This window comes from Antedon mediterranea, chromosome 7 (assembly GCF_964355755.1).
Source record: "Antedon mediterranea chromosome 7, ecAntMedi1.1, whole genome shotgun sequence".
Classification (NCBI taxonomy): domain Eukaryota; kingdom Metazoa; phylum Echinodermata; class Crinoidea; order Comatulida; family Antedonidae; genus Antedon; species Antedon mediterranea.
In genome coordinates, this window is record NC_092676.1 from 22,973,674 (window position 1) to 22,994,891 (window position 21,218).

Sequence of the window (21,218 nt, forward strand, 5' to 3'; positions counted from 1 at the left end):
CCTAATCTATTCTTGTTTTGTCATCTCGATCCTCAAGGTGGTATATAAGTGTGTTTTTTTAATAAAAGAAAATTGCTTTAATGTATTTTTAATAATCAAGGTTTTAAAAAAAATCTGTTGAATTAAAGAATTTAAATAATACAAAATGCGTTGTTTTAAAAAAAATTTTATTTACGCAAACGGAAGTATAACAACAGTGGCGAGAAATGGCGAACAGACATCTACAATTTAGATGGGTATACACTCACATTACATCGGAGGGGTCGCTAATAATTTCTCTGCATATTATACAGTTACTGCTGTGTTTATGTTGTATATTTCATAATAAATGTTTAATCAAAAGTCTTTTCATTAACTCTACCACATACAACAATACAGGCAACTCGCCAACTTTGTGTGACGTCACTACATACTGTCATTTAAAGAACGTTGAATGATTGTAGAACATGCAACCTAAAACAAATCTAGATTGTCGAATTTTTACTAAGCTAATGAAATGGGTGTAATTAGGTTGACCGCACTCTAAAAGCTTACGTTTTATTCTATTCAAATTTAATAAATTTAGGCCAATTGTTTGTTTTTCCTTCTACACATAGCATATTTTGTTCTGTGACCTGTACTTCCCCTTCTCATTATAACAAAATCTTGAATTTAAACGTTTAAATCACGGATTACAATCAAACAATTTAAAGCCTTAAGGATAGATTAACTTTTAGTTTGCTAAACAATAACGACGGTTTTATATTGCCATCAACAAAAGATTTTGTAGGACATTGAGAATAATTTGTTTGGATGACCTGTACATGACCACTACTGTCCAGAAGTAGTAGGATATAGGATAAATATTTGGGTTTAAAGTAACCCTTGGAAATAAAATCATAATCAGAAGATTTAATTGATTTAATATAAAATAAAAAAAGGTTACTATTGGAATGCTCAAATATGCGAATACAATTAACTTGTTTCTTCTAATACTCTAAGTACTGGTGTTCTTTATTGTTGCGATTTTCTATCCAGCAATTATTATTTTACCTATCCTTCGGCAATTTGGAATAACTTTGAACTTCATTCAGAAAATAACAAAAACGAGGACACAAAGCGCAGATCGTACGACAATTGTTTGGAAGAACAATAAAAAGTACCAGGTACGGTTGAGAACGAGAATAGGTGCATTGTCGTTATGTGGTAGGTACGAAGAGGAACTTCAGCAACCCAAATTCCGCGCATTCATACTATTTGTACAATAACAATTGCAAAGTTTCTCTACTTATGGGGTTGGACTACGGACCACATTTATCATGTTTTGGTTGGGTTTTTTTTCTGATTGGTATTAACTATACATTCTACAAAAAAAAGGTTGTATTTTGGTTAATTCTTGTTTTGTTCATGGTGGTTCAAGATATTCCCTACATTGAAGTTCTTCATTCCACCTTATATTATTGCTCTAGTTATCAGTATCATCTTTTTACTAGAGACCAATCAGGATGTAAATTCCCTTTTGTGGGATGTGTAGAGAGCTATCACTGGTCAATAATATAAATGATTTCGTTTTTTGTTTGTTTTTATCTGTGTTGCTCATGATATTATGGTTTTGAAACAAATCAAATCAAAATCACCATTTTCTTGATTCTGGAAACGCATTATGTTGTTATGAAAGGGACTTAATATTAATTGGTGAGATGTTGTCCCACCCGAGAACTACTTGCAAATTTTTTCGCAAGTATTCTCAGATGTACTTAGTATAAAGTAGAAATTACGTCAGAGTAGGGCAAAACATCTGAATCAAAGCCACTCTACAGTACTTTAAAAACAATTACAAAAGAACTTAACATTAATTATGAATCGAAGTTGTATAAATAGTTGGGTAAATAACTTTAGATATTAATCTAAAAGAACCTCCTTACACAATTTTTCTTTGTCTGAATCCTACGTTGAGATCGTGTCAAACTAATTATCAAAATAAAAAGTCAAAATTGCAAGAGATTTTTAATACAAACTTTTACGATCAGATAAGAAAACGGTGTATATTGTTTCACAGCCGAAAAATTACCGATCCGCAAAAATCAGGTCAAGTGAGTGCTATGCGTTTGGTCACCGTGCATAAGCACAGAGTTTGGTAAAATAATTTATTATAATTGGGATTTGGTATGGTCAGTCGAAGCTACCACAACATCAAATGGTAAAACTTGGTTCCCACTAGAGACGCAACGTAAACGCAACTTTGGCCAATCATAAGCTATGGATCATCCGAACTGTGGCTTGTGGTTGGTCAACTCGCTCTATGTCCTTGCGTTGCGTCACTACAGTAGTGAGAACCAAGCTAAAGCTTGGTTCCCACTAGAACGTAACGCAAGGACGTAAACGCAACGCAAGCGTTTTAACCAATCACAAGCGAAGTTATAGACAATTAGCAATCACAAGCCAATAAGCCATCGCTTGTGATTGGTCAATTCACTTGCGTTGCGTTACGTCCTTGCGTTGCGTCGCTAGTGGGAACCACGCTTTAAGCATGGCTTATACATCATCATTGCAACGTAGCGCAACCTACGCAACGTAAGAACATGTCCTTCCAATAATTGTGCTTGCCCCCATCTGCCTGAAATCAAACCTGCGATGTTTGCAGCACTGTTGCGTCGTCGGTTCCCACTTGTGATTACACAATACAGCACTTTGCGTCAATACGTCGTAGCGTTGCGTTACGTTGCGTCGCTAGTGAGAACCACGCTTTAAGCTTAATTAACGACTGCGTACTATCTTTGAACGCATGGGCTGGGTCTACCTCTGCATCAGCAAAGTATATGCCAAACATATTTCCCGGCTTAATACGCATTATAGAAAAAAAGAGGATCTTTGGCTGTATGTTGAACAAAGCCCTTTTCTATATGTTATATTGTTATTATTTATTATGTTCTCTTGCTATATTTCCTAACTTTATGTTATGTTTATATTTTGCTAAAAGGTAGGCCTATAGATACGATAAAGTTTGTCTGTGTTCCATCAAAAAATAAGTGCGTAAATGTTTACTTTCTCCTAAAGACAGGAGTTTATAATGATATAAATCGCAAAAATTGTCTTGATCATGCCTAACAGAAAGGTACCCTTTTCTCATTTATAAACTAGAATATCAAGTTAAATTAATTTATGCCGAAGCTATATCGGGTGTTTACCGGTATACTAGAGATTGGGCGTTTCCTAATGTTTAAATTCCGATACGTAACACATGTTTGTACACAAATATAGACTAAATATTAGCTTGCTTGTTGTGTATTTATCAAGGATCATTGCACATTAATAAACGGCATAATATAATCTTGTTTTTCTTCGGTATTAAGGAGTGTCATCGATTACATACATATCGCACCGCGTCGTTGTTCCGCAACAAGAGCATTTTTATTTCGAGTCATCGCCTAATCAACAATAACGTCTATATTTACACGATCGAGTTTATACCAACACTAATAAGTTACAGCCATTTAAGTAAAAAGAAAAAACAAAACGTATCAATGGAACGGTTTTAGCTTAAAAACCTTAAACCCAGTAGGATAGTGTGGAATGCATGGAGTGTATTTACAACTCTTAACTAATCAAGCAGGATTTAAACTGCAATTTAGCTTTAACAGACTGTTGCATCACAGCGTTATCTAAGCTGTAGCTTCTATCAATTTGTTACATCTTTGTTAAACTTTAAAAGATTTATAAACTCACAAAATAAAAAGGCCACTGCAGAATGCATAGGAAATTATCAATCTGTCATGTATATTCTAGACCAGAGATGTTTACTTCCTTATGCTATTATTATACGACTACAATTGTTGTGTATTACATTGTTAAATAATACCACTATTAGGAATAAAATCAAGTCAGACAGATTTGAAAAAAAGAACTCACTAAGCCATCGGAAGGAACTATAAATTAATCAACGCAGCGTCAGTAGACCGCGGCAATATACTTCCCCAGCTTATGTAACTAAATTGTTGGATCAGAGTATGGTGAATATATATACTATTATTAAGGATACAATCAACGCAGACTGTGTTGAAGTGAAAGTGTTTACAAGTAAAAGTGTATAAAGGCCTAGAAAGACAAATTGTATAGTATACAAGATAGAACATTTAAAGACTTAAAAGATAATTTTACAAAGTTCAACAACAATAATTCGTAGATATGATATAGTAATAATAAAGATATTCAGTATGACGTTAAAGCCTACCTTGGGCGTAAACAGCCACAAAAAAAGCAACCAACAGAATTCCAACTTGTCGAGCCATTATATACGACGTGGTGAGTTACAGACTTTACACTAACACTGAATGTCAATGTGCTTCTGCAAGGACTCAGTACTAACTTGTCGTTTTTAGGGTGCGTTATAGTCGACTATTGACTATTGTTCGCGGCTTTACTAATAGCGACAAAGGGACCCAGAGCTTAAAGAATAGAAGTATTAAGCATATATAATGTGTGTTACAATAAATGAACCGTAACGGTAAATGAATACTTAAATGGAAAACCTCATTATTGAATTGGCCCTATAAATCGATCGTGTGCCAGGGAGCGATGTCTATCGGTTCTATGTTTGAAAACGAATGCCAACATAACGATCTTCAAAGATATTTAGCATTTTATTTCCTTAAGTTTACATAATACGTATAATGATGATGACTTAACCTTTCCAAAAGTTTGTAACAATATGTTTTCAATGTATAAGGATAGAGATATTATAGTTAACTATATAATATGGTATAAGACAAGGTGTTTGTTCACTTTTTTACACTCGGCTAAATGTGTGTAAAACAGGGAGGTATGTGTGTAAAACAGGGAGGTTTATGTCTGTTTGGAATGACATGGTGACCTATTAATCAATGTTTACACATTTTAAAGATATTTAAAAAAATCATTGTAGAACCATATAATTATATTATATATTTATATTGATTATTGTACGTGACAAAAAAATATAAATTGATATGGTAACAAATATTGAAATACAAACACAATTGGTATATAAATACCTTCTGTTTCTGTTTTTTTTTGGTTCAACAAAAAAGTAATAATTTTACAGTTTAAACTTGGTCTAAGGAATGTAACAGATTGAGGTGGCTGAAAACAACGTAAAGATACATTGGTTTTAACGTTCTAGTTCTTTAGTTTAAAATGCTTTGAGTTACAATTGAAGAGTTTGTTGACTTCACAAGGTTTTTACAATGGGGTTCATTCACAATTACCAGTATTTTCAATGACCGGTCGTGACAGAGAGTCAAGTTCCATATTGTTGTAAATTCAATAGGAATCATGAATAGTGTGCTGTTCAATAGACTCATGGCAATACTATTTTTGGTAATACATCTATCGAAAATACAAGTCAATTTGTTTTTATATTTCATTGTCAATATTATTATTTCTTCAATGTGTGGGTGAAAGATCTACGTCTATCATAACTTCTTTGAATAGAATAATTTTAATGTAATTGGTGGTGTATATTAAACTTTCTTCGTTATCATAACTTGTTTTTTTTTAAATTAGAAATAATAAAACAGATCGAATTCAGTATCTACTTTAACCATGAAAAGCAAACCTCAAAATTCCTTACAATCTTATTCATTATTATTTAAAATCAAGACAGGGTGAGACTATACAGCATCATAACTCTCTGCCCCGATAAATATATTTCACTCTTTATTAAAATGGCTTTCCTATCCAATAGTTAGCAATACAAAGTTGTGTAATGCTTTCGGGATCATTCATAGAAAGGAAAACGGAAGAATTAAAAATCCTAAAAGTTATGTTTAAATGGTTTTAGAATTTTGTCAACAATTGTCAAAAATAAGGAGTGTTCATTCGGCAGACATATAACAAATAATGACCCTGAAACGCAGACAGTGACACACAAACATGGCAGAACAGAAATAATGAGATATTCTGCTATAGATAGATAATATACAGTCAGTTTCTAAATATATATAGCTGTATTTTATTATCGGTAATTTTGTATTTTTACAATTATTTAGAATTTTTATTTGAGAATTAATGTCTATTGAGATTGTTTGTTGAAGCTATATAAAATGTTATATACAGCGGCTTCCAATTTCAATTGTTTTTTTTTTATAGTGCAGACGGTATATTCGAGTAAAAGAATTTTCACTGAAGCGTGGTTCCCACTAGCGACGCAACGCAAGGACGTAACGTAACGCAAGTGAATTGACCAATCACAAGCGATGGCTTATTCGCTTGTGATTGCTAACTGTCTATAACTTCGCTTGTCATTGGTTAAAACGCTTGCGTTGCGTTTACGTCCTTGCGTTGCGTTCTAGTGGGAACCACGCTTTACGTGCTGTTTCACATCTAGTTCCCGTATAGTCAGATGGACAGACACATGTATACATGTTTGTTCCATCGATGCACGTAGCGCCACATGGGTTACTGGAACATTCATTTGTTGAAGCTGTATACAATTTTATTGATACATTTTTCATTGTTTTTAACTATAACAAATAAATCGTATAATATACGTTTATTTCACAATCAAGATATACGTTAATTGTATTTTATTTTAATCATTTGGCATGCTTGCACGGGAGAAAAAGTAGGAAAGCTACTGCTGAAGGACGCGCGGCTCTCAATTCCAATTTTTTTAAACAAAGTTGATGCAGACGGTATCTATATATAAATTTACGTAAGGGCATAGGCCTAATTTAGTAAAAGAATTTTCACTTACGTGCTGTTTCACATCTAGTTCCAGTATAGTCAGATGGACAGATACATACATACTCGTTTGTTCCATCGATGCACGTAGCGCCATTTAAACATGGGTTACTGGAACATTCATTAGTTGAAGCTATATGTGTATAACATAATAAATATGTGTTAGCTTTCTTTCATGAACTAAAATAATTCAATGTCATTAATTACTACAGTAAATTATTTAATGTTTTCATAATATCACGAAATTTCCATCTCAAATGTCTGTCTGAACCAGATAGGCCTACTATAGATCCAATCAGCAGTGCATATTTCAAATGACTAATGGGACCCCAGCTCCATATACAGCACCCGATATTCCTACATGTTCTCCCATAAGCTCTAACAAGTCAAACGTTGCTTAACATTGACGGTGATTTGACGAGAACCGATGTTTTCAATGGAATTGACTGATTATGGTTTAAAAAAATGGAAGAAGTTTACAATATGCATTCATTTATCTAATATTATGATACGCATGATATGTTGTATTATAGAATGTGTCTATAGCATAGTCATTTGTAGAGATACAGTACTTAGAGTCGGGTGATGTTCAAATACAGTACCATTTTGTCAAGTAATAAAATAGAAAGTTGTTTAAATATATTTCCCCTTACGTGCTGTTTCACATCTAGTGCCCGTATAGCCAGATGGACATGAGCAGTCATACCGGTTAGTCCCATCAGAGCATGTACCCCCATTCAAACATGGGTTACTCGCACATTCATTTATTGAAGCTATTTGTATAAAATTATAATGTGTTAGCTTTTTTAATTGAACTGAAATAATTCATTTTTATTTTATTTTTTATTTTTAAGTACATGAGGCCTAAATCAATCTTAAAATAATAAACAAGAATAAAAATATGATTACGGTTAAGTTAAAAATCAAATATATATTATTTTCTATTGGTTCAAAACATTTGTACAGACTATGATCTTGTTTAGTATAAGAAATTATACTTACGTGTTTCACATCTAGTTCCCGTATAGCCAGATGGACAGATACATACATACTCGTTTGTTCCATCGATGCACGTAGCGTCATTTAAACATGGGTTACTGGAACATTCATTTGTTGAAGCTATATTATTTGTAAAATGTTATAAATATGTTTTAGCTTTTTTTATTAAATTTTTTATTATTAAAATAATTTTAATAATAATTAAAGTAATTGGTTGAAAACTTATGTAAGTTTACATTATGCCTTTATTTATCTAACCTTCTATGATACGCATGAGATATTGTATTATTGAATCAACGAAAAAAGACTTTAAAGTGTTACGAGACAAAATTGTTGATTTAATCCAGTTTAATATATTATTATGATCTTATTATGAGCTGCTGGGACGTCCCGTCGAAAGCGACTGAGTTCGCTGTAGGAGTCTCCCCCCCCCCCCGGGTCTAGCATGTGTGATGTATGTCTTATTGTTTGTTTTGTAAAATCCGGAATACATTGAATTGATACTGAAAAATATATTGTAATTTGTAGAGATACAGCACTTAGATTAGAATCGGGTGATGTTCAAATACAGTACCGTAGGTATGGAAAAATATGAATTGTGTTGGCTAAAATGTTTATGTTAAGAAATGTATGCTAAAATATGATTATTTTAAGAAATGAATGCTAAAATATGATTATGTTAAGAAATGAATGCTAAAATATGATTATGTTAAGAAAAGAATGCTAAAATAGGATTATGTTAAGAAATGAATGCTAAAATATGATTATGTTAAGAAAAGAATGATAAAATATGATTATGTTAAGAAATGAATGATAAAATAGGATTATGTTAAGAAATGAATGCTAAAATATGATTATGTTAAGAAATGAATGATAAAATAGGATTATGTTAAGAAATGAATGCTAAAATATGATTGTGTTAAGAAATGAATGCTAAAATATGATTATGTTAAGAAATGAATGATAAAATAGGATTATGTTAAGAAATGAATGATAAAATAGGATTATGTTAAGAAATGAATGCTAAAATATGATTATGTTAAGAAATGAATGCTAAAATATGATTATGTTAAGAAATGAATGCTAAAATATGATTATGTTAAGAAATGAATGATAAAATATGATTATGTTAAGAAATGAATGATAAAATAGGATTATGTTAAGAAATGAATGCTAAAATATGCATGCATCCTTAAGTTTACATAATACGTATAATGATGATGACTTAACCTTTCCAAAAGTTTGTAACAATATGTTTTCAATGTATAAGGATAGAGATATTATAGTTAACTATATAATATGGTATAAGACAAGGTGTTTGTTCACTTTTTTACACTCGGCTAAATGTGTGTAAAACAGGGAGGTATGTGTGTAAAACAGGGAGGTTTATGTCTGTTTGGAATGACATGGTGACCTATTAATCAATGTTTACACATTTTAAAGATATTTAAAAAAATCATTGTAGAACCATATAATTATATTATATATTTATATTGATTATTGTACGTGACAAAAAAATATAAATTGATATGGTAACAAATATTGAAATACAAACACAATTGGTATATAAATACCTTCTGTTTCTGTTTTTTTTTGGTTCAACAAAAAAGTAATAATTTTACAGTTTAAACTTGGTCTAAGGAATGTAACAGATTGAGGTGGCTGAAAACAACGTAAAGATACATTGGTTTTAACGTTCTAGTTCTTTAGTTTAAAATGCTTTGAGTTACAATTGAAGAGTTTGTTGACTTCACAAGGTTTTTACAATGGGGTTCATTCACAATTACCAGTATTTTCAATGACCGGTCGTGACAGAGAGTCAAGTTCCATATTGTTGTAAATTCAATAGGAATCATGAATAGTGTGCTGTTCAATAGACTCATGGCAATACTATTTTTGGTAATACATCTATCGAAAATACAAGTCAATTTGTTTTTATATTTCATTGTCAATATTATTATTTCTTCAATGTGTGGGTGAAAGATCTACGTCTATCATAACTTCTTTGAATAGAATAATTTTAATGTAATTGGTGGTGTATATTAAACTTTCTTCGTTATCATAACTTGTTTTTTTTTAAATTAGAAATAATAAAACAGATCGAATTCAGTATCTACTTTAACCATGAAAAGCAAACCTCAAAATTCCTTACAATCTTATTCATTATTATTTAAAATCAAGACAGGGTGAGACTATACAGCATCATAACTCTCTGCCCCGATAAATATATTTCACTCTTTATTAAAATGGCTTTCCTATCCAATAGTTAGCAATACAAAGTTGTGTAATGCTTTCGGGATCATTCATAGAAAGGAAAACGGAAGAATTAAAAATCCTAAAAGTTATGTTTAAATGGTTTTAGAATTTTGTCAACAATTGTCAAAAATAAGGAGTGTTCATTCGGCAGACATATAACAAATAATGACCCTGAAACGCAGACAGTGACACACAAACATGGCAGAACAGAAATAATGAGATATTCTGCTATAGATAGATAATATACAGTCAGTTTCTAAATATATATAGCTGTATTTTATTATCGGTAATTTTGTATTTTTACAATTATTTAGAATTTTTATTTGAGAATTAATGTCTATTGAGATTGTTTGTTGAAGCTATATAAAATGTTATATACAGCGGCTTCCAATTTCAATTGTTTTTTTTTTATAGTGCAGACGGTATATTCGAGTAAAAGAATTTTCACTGAAGCGTGGTTCCCACTAGCGACGCAACGCAAGGACGTAACGTAACGCAAGTGAATTGACCAATCACAAGCGATGGCTTATTCGCTTGTGATTGCTAACTGTCTATAACTTCGCTTGTCATTGGTTAAAACGCTTGCGTTGCGTTTACGTCCTTGCGTTGCGTTCTAGTGGGAACCACGCTTTACGTGCTGTTTCACATCTAGTTCCCGTATAGTCAGATGGACAGACACATGTATACATGTTTGTTCCATCGATGCACGTAGCGCCACATGGGTTACTGGAACATTCATTTGTTGAAGCTGTATACAATTTTATTGATACATTTTTCATTGTTTTTAACTATAACAAATAAATCGTATAATATACGTTTATTTCACAATCAAGATATACGTTAATTGTATTTTATTTTAATCATTTGGCATGCTTGCACGGGAGAAAAAGTAGGAAAGCTACTGCTGAAGGACGCGCGGCTCTCAATTCCAATTTTTTTAAACAAAGTTGATGCAGACGGTATCTATATATAAATTTACGTAAGGGCATAGGCCTAATTTAGTAAAAGAATTTTCACTTACGTGCTGTTTCACATCTAGTTCCAGTATAGTCAGATGGACAGATACATACATACTCGTTTGTTCCATCGATGCACGTAGCGCCATTTAAACATGGGTTACTGGAACATTCATTAGTTGAAGCTATATGTGTATAACATAATAAATATGTGTTAGCTTTCTTTCATGAACTAAAATAATTCAATGTCATTAATTACTACAGTAAATTATTTAATGTTTTCATAATATCACGAAATTTCCATCTCAAATGTCTGTCTGAACCAGATAGGCCTACTATAGATCCAATCAGCAGTGCATATTTCAAATGACTAATGGGACCCCAGCTCCATATACAGCACCCGATATTCCTACATGTTCTCCCATAAGCTCTAACAAGTCAAACGTTGCTTAACATTGACGGTGATTTGACGAGAACCGATGTTTTCAATGGAATTGACTGATTATGGTTTAAAAAAATGGAAGAAGTTTACAATATGCATTCATTTATCTAATATTATGATACGCATGATATGTTGTATTATAGAATGTGTCTATAGCATAGTCATTTGTAGAGATACAGTACTTAGAGTCGGGTGATGTTCAAATACAGTACCATTTTGTCAAGTAATAAAATAGAAAGTTGTTTAAATATATTTCCCCTTACGTGCTGTTTCACATCTAGTGCCCGTATAGCCAGATGGACATGAGCAGTCATACCGGTTAGTCCCATCAGAGCATGTACCCCCATTCAAACATGGGTTACTCGCACATTCATTTATTGAAGCTATTTGTATAAAATTATAATGTGTTAGCTTTTTTAATTGAACTGAAATAATTCATTTTTATTTTATTTTTTATTTTTAAGTACATGAGGCCTAAATCAATCTTAAAATAATAAACAAGAATAAAAATATGATTACGGTTAAGTTAAAAATCAAATATATATTATTTTCTATTGGTTCAAAACATTTGTACAGACTATGATCTTGTTTAGTATAAGAAATTATACTTACGTGTTTCACATCTAGTTCCCGTATAGCCAGATGGACAGATACATACATACTCGTTTGTTCCATCGATGCACGTAGCGTCATTTAAACATGGGTTACTGGAACATTCATTTGTTGAAGCTATATTATTTGTAAAATGTTATAAATATGTTTTAGCTTTTTTTATTAAATTTTTTATTATTAAAATAATTTTAATAATAATTAAAGTAATTGGTTGAAAACTTATGTAAGTTTACATTATGCCTTTATTTATCTAACCTTCTATGATACGCATGAGATATTGTATTATTGAATCAACGAAAAAAGACTTTAAAGTGTTACGAGACAAAATTGTTGATTTAATCCAGTTTAATATATTATTATGATCTTATTATGAGCTGCTGGGACGTCCCGTCGAAAGCGACTGAGTTCGCTGTAGGAGTCTCCCCCCCCCCCCGGGTCTAGCATGTGTGATGTATGTCTTATTGTTTGTTTTGTAAAATCCGGAATACATTGAATTGATACTGAAAAATATATTGTAATTTGTAGAGATACAGCACTTAGATTAGAATCGGGTGATGTTCAAATACAGTACCGTAGGTATGGAAAAATATGAATTGTGTTGGCTAAAATGTTTATGTTAAGAAATGTATGCTAAAATATGATTATTTTAAGAAATGAATGCTAAAATATGATTATGTTAAGAAATGAATGCTAAAATATGATTATGTTAAGAAAAGAATGCTAAAATAGGATTATGTTAAGAAATGAATGCTAAAATATGATTATGTTAAGAAAAGAATGATAAAATATGATTATGTTAAGAAATGAATGATAAAATAGGATTATGTTAAGAAATGAATGCTAAAATATGATTATGTTAAGAAATGAATGATAAAATAGGATTATGTTAAGAAATGAATGCTAAAATATGATTGTGTTAAGAAATGAATGCTAAAATATGATTATGTTAAGAAATGAATGATAAAATAGGATTATGTTAAGAAATGAATGATAAAATAGGATTATGTTAAGAAATGAATGCTAAAATATGATTATGTTAAGAAATGAATGCTAAAATATGATTATGTTAAGAAATGAATGCTAAAATATGATTATGTTAAGAAATGAATGATAAAATATGATTATGTTAAGAAATGAATGATAAAATAGGATTATGTTAAGAAATGAATGCTAAAATATGCATGCATCCTTAAGTTTACATAATACGTATAATGATGATGACTTAACCTTTCCAAAAGTTTGTAACAATATGTTTTCAATGTATAAGGATAGAGATATTATAGTTAACTATATAATATGGTATAAGACAAGGTGTTTGTTCACTTTTTTACACTCGGCTAAATGTGTGTAAAACAGGGAGGTATGTGTGTAAAACAGGGAGGTTTATGTCTGTTTGGAATGACATGGTGACCTATTAATCAATGTTTACACATTTTAAAGATATTTAAAAAAATCATTGTAGAACCATATAATTATATTATATATTTATATTGATTATTGTACGTGACAAAAAAATATAAATTGATATGGTAACAAATATTGAAATACAAACACAATTGGTATATAAATACCTTCTGTTTCTGTTTTTTTTTGGTTCAACAAAAAAGTAATAATTTTACAGTTTAAACTTGGTCTAAGGAATGTAACAGATTGAGGTGGCTGAAAACAACGTAAAGATACATTGGTTTTAACGTTCTAGTTCTTTAGTTTAAAATGCTTTGAGTTACAATTGAAGAGTTTGTTGACTTCACAAGGTTTTTACAATGGGGTTCATTCACAATTACCAGTATTTTCAATGACCGGTCGTGACAGAGAGTCAAGTTCCATATTGTTGTAAATTCAATAGGAATCATGAATAGTGTGCTGTTCAATAGACTCATGGCAATACTATTTTTGGTAATACATCTATCGAAAATACAAGTCAATTTGTTTTTATATTTCATTGTCAATATTATTATTTCTTCAATGTGTGGGTGAAAGATCTACGTCTATCATAACTTCTTTGAATAGAATAATTTTAATGTAATTGGTGGTGTATATTAAACTTTCTTCGTTATCATAACTTGTTTTTTTTTAAATTAGAAATAATAAAACAGATCGAATTCAGTATCTACTTTAACCATGAAAAGCAAACCTCAAAATTCCTTACAATCTTATTCATTATTATTTAAAATCAAGACAGGGTGAGACTATACAGCATCATAACTCTCTGCCCCGATAAATATATTTCACTCTTTATTAAAATGGCTTTCCTATCCAATAGTTAGCAATACAAAGTTGTGTAATGCTTTCGGGATCATTCATAGAAAGGAAAACGGAAGAATTAAAAATCCTAAAAGTTATGTTTAAATGGTTTTAGAATTTTGTCAACAATTGTCAAAAATAAGGAGTGTTCATTCGGCAGACATATAACAAATAATGACCCTGAAACGCAGACAGTGACACACAAACATGGCAGAACAGAAATAATGAGATATTCTGCTATAGATAGATAATATACAGTCAGTTTCTAAATATATATAGCTGTATTTTATTATCGGTAATTTTGTATTTTTACAATTATTTAGAATTTTTATTTGAGAATTAATGTCTATTGAGATTGTTTGTTGAAGCTATATAAAATGTTATATACAGCGGCTTCCAATTTCAATTGTTTTTTTTTTATAGTGCAGACGGTATATTCGAGTAAAAGAATTTTCACTGAAGCGTGGTTCCCACTAGCGACGCAACGCAAGGACGTAACGTAACGCAAGTGAATTGACCAATCACAAGCGATGGCTTATTCGCTTGTGATTGCTAACTGTCTATAACTTCGCTTGTCATTGGTTAAAACGCTTGCGTTGCGTTTACGTCCTTGCGTTGCGTTCTAGTGGGAACCACGCTTTACGTGCTGTTTCACATCTAGTTCCCGTATAGTCAGATGGACAGACACATGTATACATGTTTGTTCCATCGATGCACGTAGCGCCACATGGGTTACTGGAACATTCATTTGTTGAAGCTGTATACAATTTTATTGATACATTTTTCATTGTTTTTAACTATAACAAATAAATCGTATAATATACGTTTATTTCACAATCAAGATATACGTTAATTGTATTTTATTTTAATCATTTGGCATGCTTGCACGGGAGAAAAAGTAGGAAAGCTACTGCTGAAGGACGCGCGGCTCTCAATTCCAATTTTTTTAAACAAAGTTGATGCAGACGGTATCTATATATAAATTTACGTAAGGGCATAGGCCTAATTTAGTAAAAGAATTTTCACTTACGTGCTGTTTCACATCTAGTTCCAGTATAGTCAGATGGACAGATACATACATACTCGTTTGTTCCATCGATGCACGTAGCGCCATTTAAACATGGGTTACTGGAACATTCATTAGTTGAAGCTATATGTGTATAACATAATAAATATGTGTTAGCTTTCTTTCATGAACTAAAATAATTCAATGTCATTAATTACTACAGTAAATTATTTAATGTTTTCATAATATCACGAAATTTCCATCTCAAATGTCTGTCTGAACCAGATAGGCCTACTATAGATCCAATCAGCAGTGCATATTTCAAATGACTAATGGGACCCCAGCTCCATATACAGCACCCGATATTCCTACATGTTCTCCCATAAGCTCTAACAAGTCAAACGTTGCTTAACATTGACGGTGATTTGACGAGAACCGATGTTTTCAATGGAATTGACTGATTATGGTTTAAAAAAATGGAAGAAGTTTACAATATGCATTCATTTATCTAATATTATGATACGCATGATATGTTGTATTATAGAATGTGTCTATAGCATAGTCATTTGTAGAGATACAGTACTTAGAGTCGGGTGATGTTCAAATACAGTACCATTTTGTCAAGTAATAAAATAGAAAGTTGTTTAAATATATTTCCCCTTACGTGCTGTTTCACATCTAGTGCCCGTATAGCCAGATGGACATGAGCAGTCATACCGGTTAGTCCCATCAGAGCATGTACCCCCATTCAAACATGGGTTACTCGCACATTCATTTATTGAAGCTATTTGTATAAAATTATAATGTGTTAGCTTTTTAAATTGAACTGAAATAATTCATTTTTATTTTATTTTTTATTTTTAAGTACATGAGGCCTAAATCAATCTTAAAATAATAAACAAGAATAAAAATATGATTACGGTTAAGTTAAAAATCAAATATATATTATTTTCTATTGGTTCAAAACATTTGTACAGACTATGATCTTGTTTAGTATAAGAAATTATACTTACGTGTTTCACATCTAGTTCCCGTATAGCCAGATGGACAGATACATACATACTCGTTTGTGCCATCGATGCACGTAGCGCCATTTAAACATGGGTTACTGGAACATTCATTTGTTGAAGCTATATTATTTGTAAAATGTTATAAATATGTTTTAGCTTTTTTTATTAAATTTTTTATTATTAAAATAATTTTAATAATAATTAAAGTAATTGGTTGAAAACTTATGTAAGTTTACATTATGCCTTTATTTATCTAACCTTCTATGATACGCATGAGATATTGTATTATTGAATCAACGAAAAAAGACTTTAAAGTTTTACGGGACAAAATTGTTGATTTAATCCAGTTTAATATATTATTATGATCTTATTATGAGCTGCTGTAGGAGTCTCCCCCCACCCCCGGGTCTAGCATGTGTGATGTATGTCTTATTGTTTGTTTTGTAAAATCCGGAATACATTGAATTGATACTGAAAAATATATTGTAATTTGTAGAGATACAGCACTTAGATTAGAATCGGGTGATGTTCAAATACAGTACCGTAGGTATGCAAAAATATGAATTGTGTTGGCTAAAATGTTTATGTTAAGAAATGTATGCTAAAATATGATTATGTTAAGAAAAGAATGCTAAAATAGGATTATGTTAAGAAATGAATGCTAAAATATGATTATGTTAAGAAATGAATGCTAAAATATGATTGTGTTAAGAAATGAATGCTAAAATATGATTATGTTAAGAAATGAATGCTAAAATATGATTATGTTAAGAAATGAATGCTAAAATATGATTATGTTAAGAAATGAATGCTAAAATATTATTATGTTAAGAAATGAATGCTAAAATATTATTATGTTAAGAAAAGAATGCTAAAATAGGATTATGTTAAGAAAATGAATGCTAAAATATGATTATGTTAAGAAATGAATGCTAAAATATGATTATGTTAAGAAATGAATGCTAAAATATGATTATGTTAAGAAAAGAATGCTAAAATATGATTATGTTAAGAAAATGAATGCTAAAATATGATTATGTTAAGAAATGAATGCTAAAATATGATTATGTTAAGAAATGAATGCTAAAATATGATTATGTTAAGAAATGTATGCTAAAATATGATTATGTTAAGAAATGTATATGCTAAAATATGATTATGTTAAGAAATGAATGCTAAAATATGATTGTGTTAAGAAAGGTAATGCTAAAGAATGTTAAGAATCTAATTATGTTTAAGAAAATGAATACGCTAAGAATTTAATACGCTAAGTGAATGTGTTAATAACTTTACATTTAAAAAGATGTACTGTATATGTTAAGTTATAAATATTATGAAAAATATATTTTTAGTAATTAAAAAAATAAATAAATACATGAGGAGGTTTTAGGTACGTTTTAATGTGTCTTACCAGTAAGAGAAGAGGACGTGACATCAACCCAGTAAATCGAAAAACTTTGAACAAACGTTGCGCTGAAAAGAATTGTACGTCATGTTATCTCAATTTGTTCCCTTTGCATTGTCAACTGTGGGCCTACTTGTATGTGACCTACTTGTATGTGACCTACTTGTATGTGGGCGAAGTTTATACCATCATAACAACAACTGCAAACCACACTTATTAGGCCTAAGTCACGCGAACATTTACTATGTGAGGCCAGTAACAACAGCTGATCTACCATTCACAAAACAAAGTTGTAGTTATTATTGAATATCGATATGGTTTATTGACTAAAATGCATGGATAACTAAGACTGTTATAAGCATGGACGCGGACATCTACATTAGTTACGGTACACATGCGTAGTTCAGCAGTCACTGAACGGAATGAAAAATGTATGTGGTTCAAGTTGGAGTGTGCATTCTATACTACTCTCTAGGCAAAAGATTCGGTATTCTATTATTGGTTGGATATTTTTACAAAAAATAGATTGAATTAATTACTCGTGCAACTAACGTTATGACGTAGTCTTATGCCTAATGGATTACAGCTTCTGATACATAGGTGCAGACGTAGTATACTGGGATAATGCCGTAACTGCATTATAATACAACGGCGACCAATGGTGCTTAACGTTCATACAAAAATCCCGCCACTTGGCAGGCTCTTAATTGTACCATGGACCTATAAATTTGTAGGTCTATGATTGTACTAAAACAAAGCTAAATTTACATAGGCCTATCCCTTCAACATTATAAGTAATTCTTACAACGCGTAACCTGTGTCTACGTTTATCACCAACTTCAGCATCAAAACATTCGGACATCATCACTAGCAGACATACGCAGAAGACAATGGGGTACGGTATGCTGTTCCGCAATTCGAACATGCGCAATAACCATGTAATTAACTTAAATACACATACACAATATTACAATGAAAGAAACAAATAATACAAGAATAGATTTACGAATTCCTCGGAATAATAGTCCTACTTACTGGAACTGAATGGAACCAGCACTGTTTGAAGGTGGTGTCCAAGTATACGTTGCAGTTAATGGCTTTGGATTATTGTTTGAATGGGTAATTCCATCTGCCGTGCTTGAACAAGTCATCTGTCTCGTATCCGGCACACCCGTTGTCCATGTTCCAACAGGGGTGGTAGACCCTACTGGACGAGCCTGTAAAAGGATCCCTAAATATTGCGTAGTTCCAGATGCTTGTATCGTAACTGTTATATTGAAAAAGACCACAGAGAATTGTATTAAAGTAAAAGTAGTGGAAAATAAAGCCATACTTCGAATTAACTAATATGATCATAGGATGAATTATTATTTATTTATAATATTTATAAAAATGTATTTTGTTATGCTGAGTAACAAACTTATATTTTGATTTCACACATTTTGGTTTCTATATTTAATTCATAATAAAATAAGTATAAATAAAAAAATATACATTTGTCTAGTGAGTTAGTATTTCGGAAGTTAAGTGCGAAGCTTATGATTGGTTAGATTTAGGTTAGCACAGGCGATTGCAAACCTGACTTTCTAAACTTGATTTTTCTCTATGCTTTTTAAACGCGTATAGAAGACAACGACGTACATTGACCGTTAGAATGTTAGAAAATACCCTTTAAATATTGGTTTTATTTTGGATCTTCAAATACAATGCGTTTACAATGTCGTTAAAAATATTCTACATGAGTAGGTATACATTGTCTAGCTACTTTCGTGTGAGGTTCCTTGCCTACACTTAAAAGAGATGTCGTTTACTTAATAATTATGAGGGCTAAGCAAGCAAACTCAAAGTTAGTACAAGTCGGTAAGAAAAAGGCTTGTAAGTAGTAATAAGGGCTTTGTGTTTATGGTACTCTTCCATGTTAGGCCTAATGTAAACACGGCTATTCTTTGACAGTTGAAGCAAGAATGGAGAAAATTAATCTTAACATCTAAACTTAATATTTAAGCAGCAACACGATGTATAAACCGTTTCCATAAGCATGGTTTGCTAAGACGGTGCTTAAAGGACACTGATAAAGAATTATAACAATAGGCCTACAATAATAGGCCTAATTTAAGGTACTAGTAACGTTTTTTTTTCGTATTTTTTTTCACTCCTAGTTGAAAACCGACCTTTTTCCGACGGCATTATTATGTGCGACATGTGGTATACTACTTTACTTGCATATATTTATTGAATATTATTATTTGTTATGATATGGACTTTGTTCTGAAATAAAAGTGAATTGAATTTATACATTGAATTGTTTGTTATGTTATGCTGTTGCGTCAACGTCTAATCATGGAGGAATTATTTAGAAAAAATAATAATTGAATAAAAATATGGGTCTAATCAAATCCAACCATATTTTTTATTATTACAAAAAAAATGTAAAAGTTAGGTCAGCTAAGCCAATGTTCGGGTAATGCCGTTCACTAGATTAGGAACCAAGAAACCATGAATACACTACAAAATTGTATGCAATGAAAATTATAACTGATAAATTATTAACGATTCTTCACATTATGTTAATGGCGGAATTAGTTAGATGTAACATCTAACAGTTAGATGAAAAAATACTTAAATAATATACTTGGGTGCTTACCAGATACCGGTTGTCCTGGGAGGTATGAAGACACCGAAATAATTGACCACGGACTAGCTGATGTCTGAACGGCAGCACCATGACCAGGTGTTAAACTGGTGCATGCACCTGGGTTTGCACCAGATTGGTTTCCTACAACCATTGATATGGAACATAGGCCAAACAGAAGAGCAATTTTGAGATCCATGGTTACTGGTCTGCTGAAACTACCGCTATGCACCTTGCGAGTGATTCACAAAAAATTTGTCTGTTTTCTGTCTAAAGACGCTTATACGAGTTGTAAAGGTATTGTTAAAGTTTGTTCACGTGTGGATTGCTAAGAACAAAGGCAACACCGGTGCAACGTGTACCTGCGAACCAAGAATTATATATTACATAATGAATCCAATAATAGGCCAAAAGTAATAATATAGATAAGGATAAACATAAACAAAACACCAACGAAAGGGATTTTAGTGGAATAATAATTTAAAAAAAAACCGCAAAACCATAAGAATGGAATCGCCCAAGTTATATAACATTGATTTCTCAGCCTGCTAACATAATCATAAAGTCAGACATTACTGTAGTAAAAATTGTTCAACAATTACCTGGCGCAAAGTTTAGTAATAATACACATAAAATATGTTTTACAATATCAGTTTCGGCCTATTCATAAAGAAAATAACACCATTTGCAATGAATATTCGCGCTTTGAAGCAAGATGAGTTTGCTATCTTAATCCCAAACCCAAAAAATAGTACATACTCAATAAATCATGATGGTCTAACTATCATTTAAAAAGTACCAAAGTATCGCATCAACTATCTATATATAAATTTACGTAAGGGCAAAATTCGGTAAATCGCGCCTTACTTCTAGAATTTTTACTCGATGGTATATAAAGTTGGTTCGTACTTTCGGTACTGATTTTAACCACCTGATGTAACCCTGTTTACTAATTGA

General features: G+C 31.4%; 1 protein-coding gene across 1 annotated transcript in view; it reads right to left on the reverse strand.

The window, feature by feature from the left end:
* LOC140055525 (uncharacterized) overlaps positions 1-20,475 on the reverse strand; it is a 33,108-nt gene extending 12,633 nt beyond the window's left edge. The window contains exons 1-14 of the mRNA XM_072100865.1: positions 20,274-20,475; positions 18,665-18,896; positions 17,636-17,697; positions 16,228-16,344; positions 15,879-15,998; positions 15,239-15,358; positions 11,965-12,081; positions 11,616-11,735; positions 10,976-11,095; positions 7,702-7,818; positions 7,353-7,472; positions 6,713-6,832; positions 6,326-6,439; positions 4,211-4,288 (exon numbers count right to left, since the gene is read on the reverse strand). Coding sequence (XP_071956966.1) covers positions 4,211-4,288; positions 6,326-6,439; positions 6,713-6,832; positions 7,353-7,472; positions 7,702-7,818; positions 10,976-11,095; positions 11,616-11,735; positions 11,965-12,081; positions 15,239-15,358; positions 15,879-15,998; positions 16,228-16,344; positions 17,636-17,697; positions 18,665-18,896; positions 20,274-20,460 — 1,744 coding nt within the window. The 5' untranslated portion in view covers positions 20,461-20,475. The remainder of the gene's footprint in view (positions 1-4,210; positions 4,289-6,325; positions 6,440-6,712; positions 6,833-7,352; positions 7,473-7,701; positions 7,819-10,975; positions 11,096-11,615; positions 11,736-11,964; positions 12,082-15,238; positions 15,359-15,878; positions 15,999-16,227; positions 16,345-17,635; positions 17,698-18,664; positions 18,897-20,273) is intronic.
* Positions 20,476-21,218: the final 743 nt, after the last annotated feature.